The sequence below is a fragment of the Temnothorax nylanderi genome, unplaced genomic scaffold (genome assembly GCF_030848795.1).
Source record: "Temnothorax nylanderi isolate EJ_2023f unplaced genomic scaffold, tnyl_v1.0 TNYL_tig0004_pilon, whole genome shotgun sequence".
Classification (NCBI taxonomy): Eukaryota; Metazoa; Arthropoda; class Insecta; order Hymenoptera; family Formicidae; genus Temnothorax; species Temnothorax nylanderi.
This window is the reverse complement of record NW_027249066.1, coordinates 3429850-3449460: the sequence shown is the minus strand read 5'-3', so window position 1 is coordinate 3449460 and position 19611 is coordinate 3429850. Positions and strand designations below refer to the sequence as shown.

The 19611-nt window shown below is 42.4% G+C and overlaps 1 protein-coding gene across 2 annotated transcripts in view; it reads left to right on the top strand.

The window, feature by feature from the left end:
- Positions 1–419: 419 nt before the first annotated feature.
- The window catches only part of Dve (SATB1_N and homeodomain domain-containing protein dve), a 44805-nt gene continuing 25613 nt past the window's right edge, over positions 420–19611 (top strand). The window contains exons 1-2 of one of the 2 annotated variants that reach the window (XM_071710676.1): positions 420–1582; positions 9368–9638. In XM_071710676.1, coding sequence (XP_071566777.1) covers positions 1508–1582; positions 9368–9638 — 346 coding nt within the window. In that variant the 5' untranslated portion in view covers positions 420–1507. The remainder of the gene's footprint in view (positions 1583–9367; positions 9639–19611) is intronic. The other variant, XM_071710667.1, reaches the window with a different exon arrangement.

Here is a 19611-nt window from a genome sequence, read left to right as displayed (position 1 = left end):
ACATGATCGGAAAGGAACTCAATGCGACAGACAAAGAAGAACGAGAAGAAGGCGGTTAAAGCGCGAAAGAGAGAGACGACGCCTTATCCGGAGCGAGGAAGCTTCGCAGCGAAATCGGGGGAGGATAAGTGGGAGCGGGAACGAGACGGCGGGATCTCGGGCTGCGGGGTACGGACGAAGGTGGGTTCCGGAGGAGTCGGCGAGCGAGAGGGTGAACCAGCAGCCGAGTGAGGACCAGAGGAGGCACTCGGCCGCGATATCGGTAGACGCGGGACGACGGTATCGCGCGGTGGGCGATGAAGGTGGTGGTGACGGTGACGGTGATGGTGGTGGTGGTGGTGGTGGTGGTGGCAGTGGTAGCGGCAGCGATACGACCGGGTGGTGGGGTTGATACTGACGGCGCGCTCGCGGGTAGGGCGTCGTAGGGGCAGCAGATCGAGCGCCGCGACGCCTCGACGCGCACAGTCGCGGCTCGAACGCCGTTCTCAGCGAACGTGTGTTGTCCTCGCGGACCGTGCGCCCGTCCTCGGCGGCGCGAATGACATTCCGTTGGTGCTCGGCGATCGCACGCGATTTCCAGAGGAGACACTTGGGACGAGAGGGAGATGGGACGATGACGTGAACGCGTTTGTGATCCCGAGCCGATCTCCGAAGAGGCTTCCCGAAACTAAAGAACATCCGAAGGGATCGATCGAGTTTTCGGAGCCACGCAGAGCCACGCACATGTTTGGTGCTGATGACTGGTGACGATCTACGCGCACCGAGACAGTGTCTCGCGGCTCTCTCAGGGTGATGACCGGCAACGTCGTTGACTGATCTTGTGATCGATGATCGAGCGACTCCGATCGATGTTAACGTTCAGAATTGTGTACGTGACGTTCTGAACGGGCGGACGTGCCCAATTGGTGATCGCGAAACGGGACGAGACTTGTAGACCGCTCTATTTACTCCGATTTTACTCCGGACGATACTTATCGTAATGAGTTGCGAGCACGTGTGTGATTTTCCGCAGTCTAGTCAGAGATACGCGCAGTTTAATCACATATTTAATATTTTATGCTAATACCAAAATAGGAACTTAGAGCAGATTGTAGTGACTGTAATGTTCGTTCAGTATAATGAAAAATGCACCCACGCGTCGTTAGCATAGCACTAGCTAGAAATTAAGAATTTGTAACTGTAAAAACATTCTACTTAAATAAGCGGACATTTCATAAACGTCTCAACACGTCTGTGATTTCGATCGTAAATAAGTTTTATGACATTCGCGCGATCTTTAACACTTATCGTAGGCACCGGTGCTCAAAGTGACGTTTAGAGGACAAGAAATACTGGCATTCGGCTTAGAGATCTGTCAACATCTTTCCGATCGCATTCGACTCTTAATTAATCAGTGCCAAGGCTAAAATTGACGCTATGAGTTTGTGAGAATTCGAGTATAACGCGATATGTCACGAATGGCGGCGACTTCCGAGGCTCAGGAGAATTATTGAGGCCCCAGGAGGGAATGGATTTTCAGAGCGCAATGGACACCTTTGTAGAGGCATGGATGGCTGCTAACACGAAGACGGATCAAGTACAGGTAATCTCTCATTTTTGTTTCAGACATTTTATTTCATTTTTGTTTGTTTGTGTAGAATGAAACATTGTATATAAAATATTAATAGTCATGCATACGATAATATCTTTCCTTAAACAAAATTGGAAAAGTTTATTATAAAATCGAAAAAAATTATGTGACTATTATTTCAAAGATTTATGAGAGTGTAAAAGGTATTACATTTTTTAAAAGTAATATTTATTAAGAATACATATATGTATAAGAATAAGCACAATTTAAAAAAAAAATATTTTTCTTTTCTGCGATAAATATAACAAACAAAAAAAAAGAAAAAAGAAAACTAAATATAATTTGTAGTTTACCCAGATTATTTTTTTCAGACAAGCTCTTTATTAGCAGATCAATAAGATTAAAGCGTAATTGAAGTAAATTCTATGTAGGACCAACTTACCGATTAGAATAATTAAAATCCCTTTTCATAAAAATCATAGAAATATTTTTAATATTTGAGAGACTGATAAAAAGTTACAGCTATATATATCGAAAGTATGTGACCTTAATTTGACAGGGAATAAAAAATTCCGATAAAACGGTTTACGTCGTGGATTAGCGTGCCAGCGTCGTTTTCGGCGTTCGGTCTGCCGAACTTATAAAAATAACGCAGCGTCTATACTCGGTGTCAGCAAGTACGAGGGGCGAGAAGCACAACCCCTTTCTGACATTACACAGCCAATTGGCCACCCTATCGCCTCTTGCATCCCTCTCTCTCTCTCTCTCTCTCTCTCTCTCTCTCTCTCTCTCTCTCTCTCTCTCTCTCTCTCTCTCTGGACGCGCTTTCAGCCCGCTTAATTCCTCGTCATCAATTTGGCACATTCTTTCGCATCTCAAAGCGGCTGGCCACTCCACGTGTAACGCGCGATTATCTCGTAGTACCTAAAATAAATAGAAAAGGCGTTGTTTTTATATCGTGCAATCGTTTATAAAATAAACTGGGAACATTATGTGGAAAAATGCGAAAAATTCCGATAGATTTGAACGGAAATCTTTATTTTCTCGCACGCGAGTCTCATTATCTTAAAATCTTACCTTTCAAGACGAGCATTCAAGTTAAAATGAAAAATATAGAGCAAGTGTGTTTATACATCTAGGTAGGCATTTACTTAATCTATGCAGCATCGAGAAGAAAAACATATTATTTTTCAGATGTATATGATCGCTTTGGAAAGAAATAATTATCCGTTTAAACGCAGCGCAAGCGAGCACTCTCGCTCGGATTTAGGATTCTCGATTCTCCGCATCAAAAATCGCGTACCAAATTCAGATCCGACGCGTATATCCGACGCGCTTCGCGATCTCACAATGAAAACCGAGGGCAACGTAGGGCGGGGGATAATCCTTGGCAAAGCCGCGGCTCGCGTGTGTGCTGTGCGGACGAACAGCGCGTACGTTTACACGTGTATGTACGTATCGGGGGGTCACGGGTTCTGACCACGATACGGATGTGCCCCTGCCTTCTTCCTGTGCCACGACCATGTTCATGTTCTGGCATTCAACGGAATAAGACCGCATGTCTCCATTGACCGCTCGATCTCTCGATCCATGGCCGCCTTCGGCTTACCATGACTATCGAAAAATTAACGATAAAAAACTCTGCGAATACATTCGTAAAAAAACCGTTTACATGAATCGTCGTAACAGATAAATTAATAGCAAAGTATCGCGATAATGTAACACGCTCTGTTTTACAATCAGTCCCACATCCTATTATTTTGACTGTTACAAAATATTAGAATAAATAGAAACATTTTTGCGAGTTAATAAATCATAAGTTTATTGTCAGAAACGATAATATTGGAATATTACACTGTATATGTCATTTATTTTAAAAAAATTGCAAATTTATTACACGTGAATCACATAACATGGATCATTTTGTCAAGAGAGTTATATATTTTATATTTGTAAAATTATTGTAATCAAGCGCAAATAAAATTTTGAAGAGGGAGGATATCCACTCAACTTATATGAAAACATATGCACCTCGAGAGATGCATTATCCATACAGATGTATTTTAAAAAAGAAATCAAAGACTGAGAGATTAGTCTCGTAATACTGTTAATCCGAAATATATGAAGCTCTGTCTTCATGTTTGCGGCATTAACACACGAAGACTCATTTTATAGTTTTCTTGTGAAAACGTAATGACAATATATTAACTTGGAGATTACAAAATGTGTAAAAATTCTAAATTTAGTCTTTATAATTAGCATTATAGTCATTTAAACCGTCAAAGGAGCAAATTAATATGCGTAAATAACAACAATTGTGACCATAACTTATAACAAAGCGCTGGCGCGATTGCGAAACTCGAGTATAATAATCGCACGCGAGGGAAAAATAAAAAAGAGGATAAGCGTAACGTGCCAAAGTTAATTAAATTTTTCTGTCGCTATCAATATTATAGCTGGATCTATGACGCTTAATAAACGTGTCGTTGACAAACGTAACAGATTTTAAGCCGCGCAAAGTCGCGATATATTAAGCAGCAGAGAAACGTCAGTGAGGAGAGAGCAGCTCGCGATGTAAAATTTTCACGCTGCCCCGACGCACCTTCTGCATTCTGATACTTGAAAACGCGTCCTTGCAGCGCGTTGCACGCAGGACTGCCCGTGCACGCACGGGCCGCCACGTGTGTACTCGAAAGTGCGTCGTACGTATATACGTGTGCGTGCACGAGGATACGTTTGAAACACGCATGGTCACGGTATTTGACCACCCCAGCTCCCGGAATGATTGTAATCCATCTATCCGGCCACCGAAGCCGATATATCAAACGCAGGTAGAGCTCGCGGTCCTCTCTCCGTAGGCCTTTTACGTTGCCTTTTTATGCCGCAGACACGATCTTTTGTTTTCTCGGTGAATATTTTGTGAGGAAAAATTGGTTACGGCGATGAGAATGGTCTCGTGTCGGGTAACTTTATTATAAGAGCACGCGTTCTTATATCGTACTAATTTATTTTAATTAGAATGCGTAACAGCAACTACTCCACGAAGATTTACATAATAAAGAATTCTATTTTCAAAGAGAAAGAGAAAGAAGGAGAGATTTCAGAAATCATGATATATTATATTTAGTTTGAACCCAACCATTATGGAAAAAAACATTATATTCTTGTTTTAAAATATTAACATTACATAAATGTTTCGCTAGACAAACTTGAAGTGCGTTTATAAATGTCCTGATGCTAATATTGAAGAATAATTTATGTACATGGTTAATTGAAAATTGTAAATTTTGAAAAATTGGTATCCCCCCCTCGCTGCTTTCTCCAGTAAACCCTCGAAATCCGTGATCATTGCTAGTGCAAGATCCTATCTATTGCTTTCTAATCTTTAGCTCTACTATGTTTTGCACTTAGGAACGAGGTATCCGACGCCACAGTCGGCAACAGTTTACGTAACGCGATCGCAAACGCATCAATCCGCGGATTATCTGTCACAAAGAGGCAGCCAATTATCGCTCAGGGATATCGTCGGCTCGATATTTCGATAAGCGTGATTAGAATGTTGCAGATTAATATGGGTCGCGCCACATTTAATTCCGTTTCATGCGATGACCGCCGAAAGATAGTGAGATTATCACGCGCGCTGAAACAGATAGTGAATCGCTGGAAATTTTGTTAAGTAGATTTACGAATTGTTATTAGTACACAACGCTGCATGTTATTATATCGATGGAGATTAGAAGCTGGCGAGTGCTTTCCAATGTTCTATAAAAGTATAACAGAACCAGCTTATCTCCATTATTGGAGTCTTTAACAATTACGGAACGATTATATCATCATTATCGAATTTTCATAAAGTTTCAGAGGATTTACAATAGAGTATCCAGTCTCTGATTTTGATTTTAAAAAAATTCCGACTCCGCGATAAAAAACTAATTGTCAATTACCTATGATTTGTTCAGCAAGAATCTCTATTGAATCAACAGAGAATTGCAAAAAAATCCCAAAGACGAATGAATAAGTTCCTTCCTTATTTCGAGATCAGCTTCGATTTTTCTCTCGATCGTGAAAACGACAGACTTTGAAAGAATTTCAAAATCGATAGCTGTTAGAGTTATTCCTTCTCTATTATTTCCGCTTTATTTCCAGAAAAAAAATGCAACTAAAATAAGCTTATATTTTAAACTGATTTTACATCCTGCAAGAATGCCACGCGGCGTATCGCTTCACAGCGCGAACCGCAGCGCGATTTTTCATGACGCGAGCGCTCGCGGGTTAATGCAGCATTCGAAGAATTAATAAAGACAAGCGAGACGAGCGTCCGATAATTTGCGCGCATCGAACGTCGTCGCAGAAACCGCGACGAGACGAGAAGAAAGGATCTTCGTACGACGAAACGAGAACATCGTGAATCTCTCTTTCTCTCTTTTTTTTTTTTTTTCAACGGGTAGAATTGATCGCATGAGGAACGATGCCGCTGACGTAAGATATACGCCGAAAAGGACCACGCGTTCAATTGGCCAAACATTAAAGACTGTCATCGCGATTCGGCCTTACGTAAGCTCGTTTCGTGCGGACGATCCGGAGCGCGCGCGGTGATCCCGCCGCGCCGCCGCCGCGTCGTGTTCCGTCGCGATGAATTCCGTCGAGAATTCCGTCAAACTCTCTCGCTGGCTCTTCAGGTCCACGAAGGATCCTGTGCACGGTCAGCGATTAAGGTTATCGCATTAACGGGAAACACACCAGCAGGAAACGCCGTCGTATACTATGCGTATCTCCGTTACACCCGGTAGATAAGCTGATCCGTTGATAAACGCCTGCCGAACTGTCGTCGTCCGTGGTGCAGTGCGATATCGCGCTCGCGCTTCGCGGTTAATTATTTGCCATTTCATTTTTACAGTCGTCACGGTTCACGCACGTACTTCACGCTGGCTCGCCCAAACTGGATGAGTCCCCGCAGCATTCGTCGCTTTTTGTACCAGCAATACATCGACGAGTAATGCGGACAGATATAATTTCATTTAAAAAATTTATTATAGCTCCAACTCTTATTTAAACAGTTATTCTTGTTTTGTTAATATATATATTTAATAAGGCGATAACTTAGGACGATAGCATGACGCGAAAAAATATTTCGGCAATTACTGCGACTGATATTATTACAAAACTTTCCCATGCATTCTCCTCTAACTCTTTATTTCAATTTTATCTTTCTACTGAACATGCGAGTCGTTTGCATCGGTCCAGCTGACAAACGTGACTATCGTTGAATTAATTACTACTTGTTGTCGGATTAATTACCGCGCAATTAACCTGGCCCCTGATAAGACGCAATTTTTATCGCTCGAGGGAGCGAAAATTTTCGGAGGACCGTGTTCCTCGCGCCGGACGTTTCTTTGGGCTAACGCCTCCGGACGCGATTCCCGGATTCGACGGGAGGCCAAGCGAATTCTCAACCGCGGCTCAAAGCCGGATCGATGGGCGACCCGAAATTCCTGATTTTACGACAACAACGTCGTAACCCCTCGCACGTCACAGCGGAGTTACCGCGATATCACTTGGGGCGTTAGCCGGATAAGCCGCTAACCCCATCCACCTGTTGCCCCTTCTTACACGCTCCCGCTTTCAGTCAGCTCGCGTTCGTCTTCATTCCTCGCGTGGAAACAAGCCGGGGACCCTCGCCATCCTCTTCCGATCCACGTGGACCCTCGGGGCCCGTCGTTCCCGTTCGTCTCTCTCTTTCTCTCTTTCTCGTCAACGATGCGGACCAGCCTTTATCTCTCTTCCTCGCTCTCTTCGGCACCTTCAGGCATCCCGCTTCTCCGCTCCCTTCTCCTGCTCCTCCTTCTTCCTCTTCTTCATCGTCGTCTTCTTCGTCTCACTCACTCCCGTTCCAGGGAGGCAGGCCCGGGTCTTCAGCGGTCTGACGTGTTTTTTGCGAGTGCATACCTCGAAGAGCTCCCGAAACAGTAGCTGGTACCCCGGTACAGTCCGGGCAAGCGAAAAAATCGCCGGTTGATCCTTTACAGTCGATCGTTAGATCGATGAGAAAAGCAACGTATAAAGATATTGAAAGCTAGATGGAAAAAGAAATACTTCCTTTTCTTTCGATCTAAATTCAATGATTATGTATGCATTTACGTTTTAATATTTTCTATAAATAAAGATACGCGAGTAAAAGCTGTATTTGTTAAGAGAAAGTAAAGGAACTGAAGTTTAATTGATTTGTGACCCGATGGAATTAATTTACAAATATAAAACGACGATGTGAGTTTCAATCGCGTTCGGTTAGGAATTGAGACTATCATTTTCGTGCAGCAATTAATACGACGCTCGTCGCCATCGATTATTCAAGGTTGTCTCGTGGTGGCGCGTGCGTGAGTGCCGGCTGATTAAATTTGATAATTTCGTGATTAAATAATGAGGCTAAGTACCCGCGAAAATCGAGCTTATTGCGAGCAAACACGAAACGCGGGCAGGAAGTCGCGAAGGATCACGGAGGGTTAAACGCTGCCTCGCATCTCTCGGCTCGTTCTGCCGCGCTCGACGCTCCGTATTCCACGGAGGCGTCATCGACGATCCAGTTTCCAGACGAAAATCATCGCTCCGCGGTGCAATTCGCACATCGGCGGCGACGGCGGCGGCGGCGGCTGCTACGGCTGCTGCGGTGGTGGTGTAGGATTGTCGCATTCTGGGCCCAGTTGACCCCAGTTGACACCGTGGACGGCTTAGCCGTTAGTGTTAAGTTCAGTTCACTCATACATAAATCTAAGTCCGCGCTTATGCCTTAGCCTGGCCGCCGCTCGGAATTGAGCACGTGCTCAGATTTCATCGGCGACGACGCTTAGATCATCCGGCTCGCTCGGCCCGACCGAAACGTCGTAGATTTGACCGCGTTTAGGCGACGCTCCCACCCGTGAATTGCCGCCGAAGGCTTTTTTAATCGCTAGATTGCCTCCAATCGCGCATAGTTAATTCGCGCGCGAGTTAGCTTCTTTTTCTTTTCAGAAGCACGTTCTAGTCAGTCGGGCGGGTTTCGGCAAAAATACAACGTCGAGCCTATTTAGTTTATTCATAATATATTATCATCGTAAAAATATGTTTAAACAATTTTGAACTTATAAAAATTGAAGATACAGACAATTAAGATACACATACAACAATGATTTACGAGATAATATTTTGTATATAAAAAAATTAGTAAAAAGCTACGTCTCTGTAACCTTTATAGTAATCGCCCCCAGTAAAAGTCATGCGACCGTTAGAAGCATGATGTGCCAGGGATTTTTTTTTTTCAGAGATTAAGGACAGCAAAGGATTTATATTACCCCGCGGCGATTACCGCACTCTCGCTGGATTATACACAAACGAGCGATGAAATAAACATCACAATAATAATTTACATAACGTGCTTTTGTACGCAGAAAATATTTTTGCTGTGAAACTTTACCAAGGACAATGCAGAAGCCGGGGAAGAACTTGGTTGCCTGAGTAATAAGCGTAAAAATGTACAAATCATGCTTCCCAGAACTTTCTTTTGCATTCTTTCGGTACATAAAAAGATTCTCACATTTTATAATGTAGAGCTTATCGAATTTCTCTGTATAATATTCTCGTCTATACTTTAAAATAGATGGGATTACTTTCCTCCGCGTCTCCTCTTTGGCAGAATGAATGTGCCACATTTATGCGTACGATGGTCCTACATAGTCAATATCATCCGGTGTCGCGCCGAAATTGTATTTATTGCGCGAAATAAATTTGTATAAGAAAAAAATTGATGTTCTCCCGCGATTACAGAGCCAAGCGTTGGCATTGACGCACAAGGCCTCACCACCATCGAGACCGAGCAGCGTGTCCTCGTTACCGAGGAGCCCTCAGTCTCACCAGTCCCAGCAGTCTCAGCCGCAGAACGCACCTCAGCACCCGCCGGTGCATCCGCTGCAATCGCAGACACCTCTCGGCACACCCCAGACACCGTTCTCCGCTCACAACCAGCACCCAAAGCAAGAAATCAACGTCAGTCCCAAGCAGGAGGGCTTCGATCTCAGCAAATCCACCTCCAGCACAGGTAAACAGTTTCTTTTTCTCTTATATTTTATTGCAGCTGCTTTATATATAATTGACTTTTTAATTATATGCAAAGAATAGAATTAAGCGCATACAATAGCAATATCAATACCTTATTTCAATAAAGTTGATATTATTTGATAACATTATGAGTAAATTTTAAATAGTTTTTACAATAATTTAAGAATATTGCAACATAATATAACGAAGAAACTCCATATAGTTATTAATCTGAACGTATTCGAACTTGTATTTCGTATAATCAAACGTTCACCCTATATGTTTTTGTTTCCTCACCGTTTTATCCCTACGAGTACATCTGTATACACCCCATTACTTCGGGTTGCATCTCGAATGTAGTGGCTTGTACAGAATTCCCGCGACCGTAAATCGTCAATTTGTCGGGTGAATGAAGTCACCTTTTACGAGAGACCGAGTGCGAAAACAGCTTTAACATCTTTACAACGCGTAATTCGGTCGGGATAACTCGGGTAACGGCGGCGAGGAAAATGCGGTAACGACGCACCGATGTCATGCCCATTATGCTGAATGCATTCTGCCGAACGGAAGCGGCGTTAATCGTCGTCACCGTCTCGCGTCCGGCGAAGGCCGATATAGCTCTTGTGTAATAAATAAAAAGAACAAAAGGGGGAAAAACGAACATTCAAAGTTCAAGTAATTTTATATTCTTAATTTTTTCCCCTTTTTTACTCCACTCAAAATTATGTAATATCGTTTGTCCAGATTAATAATATCCGTTTATAAAAAGAAATATAGAGTAACAGTGCAACTCTATACTTGTGGTATTATAAGTATTATAATTTGTAGAATTGTAGACAATGGTAGTATTTTAGAATGCTGTCACCATCTATTTATTGCAAAAGACTGTTGCTCAATAACGTATTACACGAATAATATAAAGAACCTGCTCGCATTGCTCTTATTTCATTCGTGACAATCCAGAAATTCAGTTGCCATGTCGCGTCATAAAGCCCGCTTCCGCTAAGAATGACGAAGACGTGCGCACTCGGTGGAGGTCGCGTGAGAGGGGTCGTTAAAGCTCGCCAAACGAGATAGGACTATCGGCGGAATTTCCTTGATCCTCGATAATGCGGTGGAAACAATTTGCACGCGTCCGTTTGTAGAATTAAACGTTGTATAAATATAACACTATGTATACTGATTCGAGGCTGCTTATGCATAATGCTTAGCATTCTAATTTCAAAATGACATTAAAATTCGTAAATAACGTCTAATGAAAGAATTAAATACGTAAATGTATTTACAGCACGTTTATCCCTGAATACATTCGACAGCAATTTATTAATTATATATATTTGAAGATTGCTAAAAGCGGAGCCGAAACGTCCGTTTCTTTGTAATCTTTTTATTATATTTAAATAAATTACAAATAAGCTTACGCACTAACAACCGCGTTTTTTGCTCAACAACTCTCAATGCGCAATCTTAAGCTCATTTTTGTTTCATTATAGAGAGTTTTATTAATTATATTTCCTCGAATCTGAATTATTCTTGAGTTATCTTGCTATAAAAATATCTTTAAATATTGAAGGAAATATATATATACATATATGTGTGTTTGCAAATCTACTTAATTGCATTAACGATCGATAATATGATAACTTGTTACATTCTCTTAAAATTGTTTTTTAAAATTTGGACTTAATTAAAAAATAAAGCATTAAGCGTAGCTGCAGGTATCTCTCTTTTATGCATTTTGTTTCTCACGGAAAATAGACAAAGTTGCTACAGAGCGGAGGTAATCAATCTCTTTATGTTTACAAAATCGAAAAATTGTTGCAAGTCTTGCCGTTAAATTTGTACGTGTCTCTACTCTTTATCCCTTGCTTGGTTTTTTTTACGCGATATCGCTACGAAAGTTCGGCATGTCGAAGACGTGCAGGAATGCAGGGAGCAAAAGTACATATTTGCTTTTCCAGCCCCGACTTGGGCGAGGAGAAAAGGGTGGCGCGATGCGATGGGGGATGCGGGCGGACAGAAGCACGCACTTCCTAAATCTACGGATTTCGAGGATCCTCTTTAAATCTCCCGTGCGTCACAGTTAATCCTTCCCCTCCCCGTGCTCGTGGATCCTTTCTGCCTTTTTCCAGTTCTTATCTTCACCTTCCCTGTGCCCTTAGTCGAGACAACAGTTTTTTAAATTCTTCGAATTTTCGAAAGTGTGACCTACTTATTTTTAACTGAGGTTGCGATAAGACGCGCAACAAGATTTATGGTGACAAAGTAATGGTAACATTGGTTAAAATAAGTAACAGTATTAAATCTTCAATATAATTTTTATCGCTTTATACGCAATGACTTTAAACTTTGAAAATTGATTCGCATAAGAATACAGATTATACAATGCATTTTTTAATAATTATAATAATGTTAGTCTCTTATTTTTATCTCATAACAATTCTTTACACAAGAGGCTGCAAGAGGCTAAATGAGAGAGCGTCTAAAAATAAAGGAGCTGTCATCGTTTTTTATCATGAAATGATTTCGCGTCGGCATGCATCAAAGATGAGCTGAAAAGATGAGATCGTTTGTCCCCTTTTAGCCCGCGAGCCGTAAGCGTCAGCTCGGAATTAGGATAATCGTCCGCGTGTGTTCCGTCCGGATTTACCTGGACGTCTATATGCGCGCATCCGTGTGCAAGAGGACGGTGGGGCGGACGGCGACGAGGTGCAGCCAGAGGGGAGGGTATTGTGACCCTTACGAACTAATCCGGATTAAATTCGAATCCCTGGCTATGCGGCTAGGCGACCTGCGAACATCCACCATGGCGTCTTGCGCCATACGATCGGGCTCGTTACGCCATTTAACCCTACGCGATACTCTCCCTCCCGAGAGACCGAGAGACACCTTTTGTGGCAGAGAGCCTTTGAATTCCCGCCATTTACACTCTCGTCAGTGGACAGAACGATAAAGCTCCCAGAACACATAAGTTTTGATTTGGTAATCCCCAGACTTGCGATGCAAAACCGTAGAAAAATATATTTGGGTGGGAAAGACTTGCGATGATACTGCAAACTTGAAAACGATCGCAGGCTTTATATATAAAATAAAAAACGTAGCATAGTTTAATTCAAACGCAGCTACCCTTCGGCACGCCTGCAAAAAAACGATTTTACAGATTAAAAAATTTTATTTGTGCAGTTTTAGCATGTTTTAATTTTTAGAAGTTGTTTTATTATTTATAAATAACCAGGGTATCATAAATAATGTAATAATGAGTAAGTTAATATTTAACGAACTCATATATTTTTCATAGCATGAAGATTTACAAATTACAGGAATATTTCAACACAAAGGCGCGTTTGATTACAAAAATTTAGAGATACATTTTGTTCATGAACATGCGTGCAGTAAAATTATATATTTAACATTTAGCAGAATATAAAATAGCAAAAAGAAAAGAAGTACAAGAAAGCTTTTTAATATACAGTGAAAACGCATCGATTTTTCAAATTATATGTGTTGTAATAATATAGTGCATACAAATTGCAAAATAAAAAACCCGCGCTATTTTCCTTCATTTCTTTCTCTCACGATTCAGGAATGATTCTCTTACAGGCCGCCCTGTATACGTTCTAGCTTTCAACCTGACCACGCGTTAAGCCAAAGGCAAAATCGATATCATAACTCGCGAAGAGCAATCGTGGACCATATTGCGAATAGATATTTCTCACATGTACGGAAGTGCGTGTGTGTCCTTATCCCTATAGTTCTTACATTCGAATACTGTCCTACATTTAGCTTACCGAGCAAGTTCTTACGATACATTACAAAATCTTACTCCTATATACCAATGCAAAGGCTACCGACAAAGTAAAACAGTACGTATAATAACAGCGTAAAACACTGTTTACGCTGTGCTCAAATAATTTCTTTTTTTGGAATTGCAAAATGTATCTTATAATTTTACTTTTTATACTCCTACTTTTTACAGGATATACAGAATATTCCAAAATATCGTGCACACTTTTTAGTTAACAGCTTTTATTTTCTAATTAATTTGGAGTTCAATTTTCCTTCTAGCTGCAATTTTTCTTTGACAGGGTACTGCTTTAAAAAAATATCCCGCTAATTGTAAGCCCAATTTCGAGATAGGCTATTGCTCATACTCGAACATATAAGTATTGATTGAAATATAATTGGAAAAATAGAAATCTCTGGTCTGTAATTCATATTAATATAACGGTTAACTACTTCACTAACTATTTGTCGTGACGCAGTTCGAATAATGAAGGTTGTAATGTAATTGCGGGCTCAACGAAGCTTCAAGCCCCACTTAAAAATCACTTAAATCTCTTCAGTGTCCCAGTCGCGCATTATCCGTGACGTCATCGGCATCTTAGACAATGGACATGTATATAACGTCATTCCGTATATAACGTCAGTTTTATCCCGATGTTTTATAATCGCTCGCAATTTCAATCTCTAAAGCTAGTGTTTCATACTTTCTATGCACTATTTCCATCCTCTATTAACAGACAAATAGTTTCGAACATATCGGAAATATTGTTTCAAAAACGATACGGCGCAAGGTATGGAAGATGATTGATGCAATAAAATGTCCATGAAATTTTGATAAAATTGAATTGTCGTGATTGAACATCTTTGAATTCTGACCAAATTTACAATCCTGCTGACAATTTAACAATGATCGATTTTATCACTTCTATTAAAGGCAAAATTGATCGATAGACTTACAGAGATCCTTGATCAATGTCAATATGAATACTTTAATGTCGATCGACGATGCGCTCGAAAATCGGCACTTTAAACAGGCATGGCAAAAATAGAACGTCGACGGGCGTGTATTTTCAGGCACACCCTGTAGACAACTGTTCCGAACTGTCGGTGGAGAACATATAGGATACGGGAGTGGAGGGAAGCGAGGTGAGAGGGCGACGAGATGCAGGCGAGAGAGGGTGAAAAGGGGGTGGGTTAGGATTAGCTGAGTTGTGTGCGTTGGATTTTGGATTTGGACGGCGGGCGGCGCACACACGACCAATAATCCCGGATTAATCCCAGACTCACGTGTACGCGCGCACGCACACGGGCGCAGTTCGCGCGAGCGCGCATACGTGCAGGCCGGTCAAACTCGGTGACGCAAGTGCAAACGTGTGTATGTGTGTATATGTTGCACCCTTGTGCCTGACACATATACACACGTACGCACGAAAGAGAAAGAGAGAGATAATCGGGCGGGAGAGTGAGTGAGAGAGAGAGAGAGCGAGAACCGGAGCCACTAAAGGATTTGGCCACGCACACACACAACCTGGCCTGCACACGTATATACGCGCGGCGCCCAAAGATAATCCCCACGAATACAGAGCCCGGATAATCCCCGTGCAGGGCCGCGTATACGGCCCGCTTTCTGTCCCGTATGCGTGCACACGTACGCGCTCACTCATACGCGCGCCGTGGATGATGGTTCGTACAAAAGGGCGGTCGAGAGGCTGCCGGAGGGGGAGCGACGGCGGGAGGACTATGGCAGAGCACACAAGGTTTAGAGGCTAAGCGGCTCATCCCCCAGGAAGCTTTACATCCCGTCCTGATACGACGGGAATTCTACGAACGATTCGAAAGATATTGTGCCTGTGTGTTAGCATGTGCGTGTGTATATATATATATATATATATATATATATATATATATATATATATACGTGAGCCCGCGAGTAACGTCGAGCTGCATCGGCGAGATATTGGTCGGCGCGAAAGAGATCTGGAACAAGGCGCGCTTTGTCACGCGAATGATGGACGAGGAACGACGGGAAAACGCGGTGACGATGTCGGTCGACGACGTTTCGTGAAACCGGTGCCGGAGCCACGTCAGAGACGAGTCGCGAGATAACGCGCCGAAGTTACGGGACAAATTACCGATTTAACGAAATATCGCTTGCGTTCAAACGTGCGACCCTTTATTCTTATGAGTAAGTGCGTGACATGTTGTTCTTCTTTAGCCGATAAATTTGCGCTGGCACAAAGGTAGTTGTAATAATTTCAACGATGGAAGATAATATCGATCGGCACTGTGGTTAAACGCAATTACCATCTCTGGTTTTCTTTAGAGAAATCAGCTATTAATAGCCGCGATTTGAAATGCAAATGGATTTTCTTCGCGCTACTTCAAATACGATAAACGCTAAAATGAATATAAATGAAAACACAAATTAAGAAGATGGAAACCGCGACTGGTTACAGTTCGATTTCAATGTTTATAACGTTAGAATGTTACCTTCCATGAACTTATAACGATATAATGCATTTACATTCACGAGATGATTTATTCGGTGTACTTCTGTTTTTTATGCGCGCTACATGCCCGCGGAAACGTTTTATCTTAAAAATTCGGAACGCATATGGCGCTTCACGCGATTTTCAACCGGTATTTCCCCTTTCATGGGAGAAAAATTCCGAAAGGTACGAGGGGTCGTCGGTCTATGACCATAATCTTAATCCCGGATTAAGCGATGCGGGGATTTGTATAATCCCGCTATTTTGTCTCCGCGGCGCACCTTGGGATTAAAGAGTCTAAAACCTCGCGGCGGCGTCGTCTCCGGCGATAAATCTGCGGATTGTGACCTTGGATTACGTAATGCCGAATACGCCGTAATAAATGATTCATAAAAAAAGATTTAATATCTTCGCCGTGTGTCACCTGACTTTTCAGCATTTTCCGTCCGGCGCGCGGCGCGGCAGCACCCGGAGAGTCCTTGTATAATAAAGATACAGTGGGATTTCGGGATTGCGGCGCTTTATCATCGCCAAGTAATATCAAGGTCCGCTGGCTTTGAGCCTTTTGCAGTACTATTAACAAAATTCTGATTATCACCACACGCCGCTGTCGCTTAATCCCGGATTATACGTTACAACGCTACAGCGGAAAATAAATTATATGTAACGACAAGCCGAAAATTCGCGTTGAACGTAGAAATAACGGGTTACATCGAGAATTCAGGATTAACGATTCACGTATCAATGAGATCGCCGCGAAAAACGACATTAATTAATAATCCTCTGCTTTGAAAAAGGAGCGTTTTAAATTTTTAACCGGGATATATTTTTGGAGAAAGCTCGATTATTATTAACGTCGCATACGCGAAATTTTATGTATCCTATTACTATTATGTATGTTGTAAGCACAGTGACAATAGCATGTTGCGAACAATTGTTGCGTAAAATTTTTCACTGAAAGAAATCTATTTTAAGAAGAAAACTGATTTGTGATAGAGAAATATTTTTAGATGTTGATTTCTCTCTCGAAATTGAATTTTCTCATTTATTTGGGATCTCCCTCACGATATTATTATATCACCGCAACATTACCTGAAAATGGAATTAGATCAAACGAACGCACGTGTGCGCGGCGGTAAATTCGGTCTTCTCTTCGGCTCGTCCTTCGAATAAAGGGGATTATCATGTCTCGCGACCCCGCCGACGTTTATCCCCTTGATCGGGATAGAAACTTCCCAGGAGATTATTGCAGCGAGTTTCGTAGGCTAGGATAGCAGGAGGTATCGAGGAGGATCACCGGCCACGTGTAGATCCTTTGTGCGTGCCATCGAAGAAGCGGCGAGTTAGCCTGTTGCTCTACGTGCGAGGACGCGAAAGAAGGAGGCACACACGTGACTCCTCGAGTTTCTGCGTCGTTCAAGGACGCGCCGCGAAGTTCCGTCGCGCGAGGATTCTGCCATTCTGCCATTGGGATGCGCGGGATGCGGGATCACTCCTCCGGATCGGGACCGCGTTATCCCGCGCAAGGGAATTGGGATAAGGAGCCGAGGCGGCAATCAGGCTCGCAGGAGGCGCGATAGCACGGCCGTCGCGCTCGGCGACGCGAGATATGAAGGCCTGTTACTCGCGGATTTTTGGGCTTCCCGGTTTTCCAGAACTCCTAAAACTCGCGGCCGCTAGCCCCCGGGCCCTCCTTTGGCGAGATCCTGCGTTCCTGTTGCTCAAGGGTCATCTACTACCCTTTTTTACCTTCCTAAACGCCCGTCCGTTTTCTTATCGACCACTCGCATTGCTCCGTTCTCTAATCTAAACGAAGCAAACATTGCTTCTTATAATAATAATGCCAATATTTTGCTGTCGTGATGTTTATTTTCTTTTTAGACAAATTTACAGTTGTAAGATACTGGTAGCTACAAATGTTGAAAACAAATTATAATGAAAATGTTAAATTTTATTAATAGTCACATGTGAATCGCATATAATTCTATTAAAGAACAGGAAAGCAAAAGTTTACAATAACGATAACTTGTTGCAAAAATTCTTTTTATAAAATGCGTTTGTTTGATATAATTGCACATATAAAAATATTTATGACTTATTAAATATTAAGATACTTGTAACACATTAAAAATATTAAGAAATAAGTAACTTTTTACATGCAACGATATGCAAAGTAGTGCGGGTATTTTCAAAATTTATTTTTATTTATAAGAATTTTAGAGTTATTAAAATTGAATAAATTTGGACACACAGAAGTATTTTTAATGTTAGAAAATCTATTTCTTCGGTGCTTAATTTATTTATAGTTTAACTATATTTATGCTTACATCTTTATAAGTATCTAAATTTCTGTCGGTTTATAAACAGATATTCAGTTTTATTTTCCTCAAACTAGCATATAATGATAATGGATTGAACTATCTGAATATTGCAATTATTCATTTGCTATTTTAATTTAGAAGCTGTTCGTTTTTCGTAATCCATAATTGACGGATTAATCCACTGAACTTACAAATTCGTCTCATAATTACAATGCATGCATGAAATATTATTTGCGGAATAACATCTCATAAATTTGGAATATAAAAAGAAATTTACGCGCACGCACGACAGTACTTTCTACCAAATATATAAAATATATAAACCTTACAATACATAAAATTCTTATCCCGATTAAGTTATCGATACTATCGACAGATATGAGATGCCTCTGAGACACTCAACAATCCTAAATCGCGATTAAATTCACCTTTCGTCGAATCGAGTGAAATGCCCGTCACCCCCAATTTCAATTAACAACTCTCCATCACGACAGTGCGACTCGTTTCTTTTTATTGTTCAAGTATACACCCCGTTGACCCCGATTACACCTACCGCTGCGCCTCTTTCCTCATCGGCCTCCGCTTCTTCGCAGCTGCCCGCTGCCCGCGGGATCGATGCCTGATAATTTATAGGCCTAATAGACGTCTCTCGTACCAGGAGCGCATATCCCGGCGCTGAGTGGCCGCGTCGTGCCGGTTCTTGGCTCCGTTCGCGGAGCGCCTACTCGGCCGGGCGACTCGGCACGGCTCTGTCTTGCCGAAAAATATGCAAATGAGGTCCTTTGTCCGATACCTGTCGCCTTATTTTCGCTGACCGGACAGCAGGAGCGACAGGAAGGTGTCCCGCATCCTGTCCCGGACCCTCGAAATGCCCCGTGACCCAAATAAGGGCTTTTGTAGGACCCCGTCGACCAGGAGAGCAGGACGGCAGGACGTGGCATTCTTACGCATGTGCCGCGCACGCACCCTTTAGCTTCTCCTCTCCTCTCCCCCCTCTCCCCCGCCCTCGCCCCCGCCCCCGTCGTTCTCTCATTCTCCCTCTCGTATCGACGCGCCTCTTCGTTCTTCTCCCCGGCTTTGCATCCGCTTCGTTCGTTCGGCTTACCCCCGGTCCCTCGGCTCTCTGGCTCTCTATCTCCCTCCGCCAGCCAGCCGAATTGTTTGACTCCCGAAGGACCGCGGAATCCAGCAGGGTGCGTATGCTACCCTGCTAGTTGTTTACGCACGAGAGTCGTGAAAAAAATCCTAGCAACCGGTGGCTGATCGGAGTAGGGGGATAATACGTGAATGAACCCGCGCAGCAATAATTAGCGGTACAGAATCGTTGTAGCGTTGTAGCTTTCGTTTCAAAGATCGCCGTTTAATCTTAGAAGTTTGAATC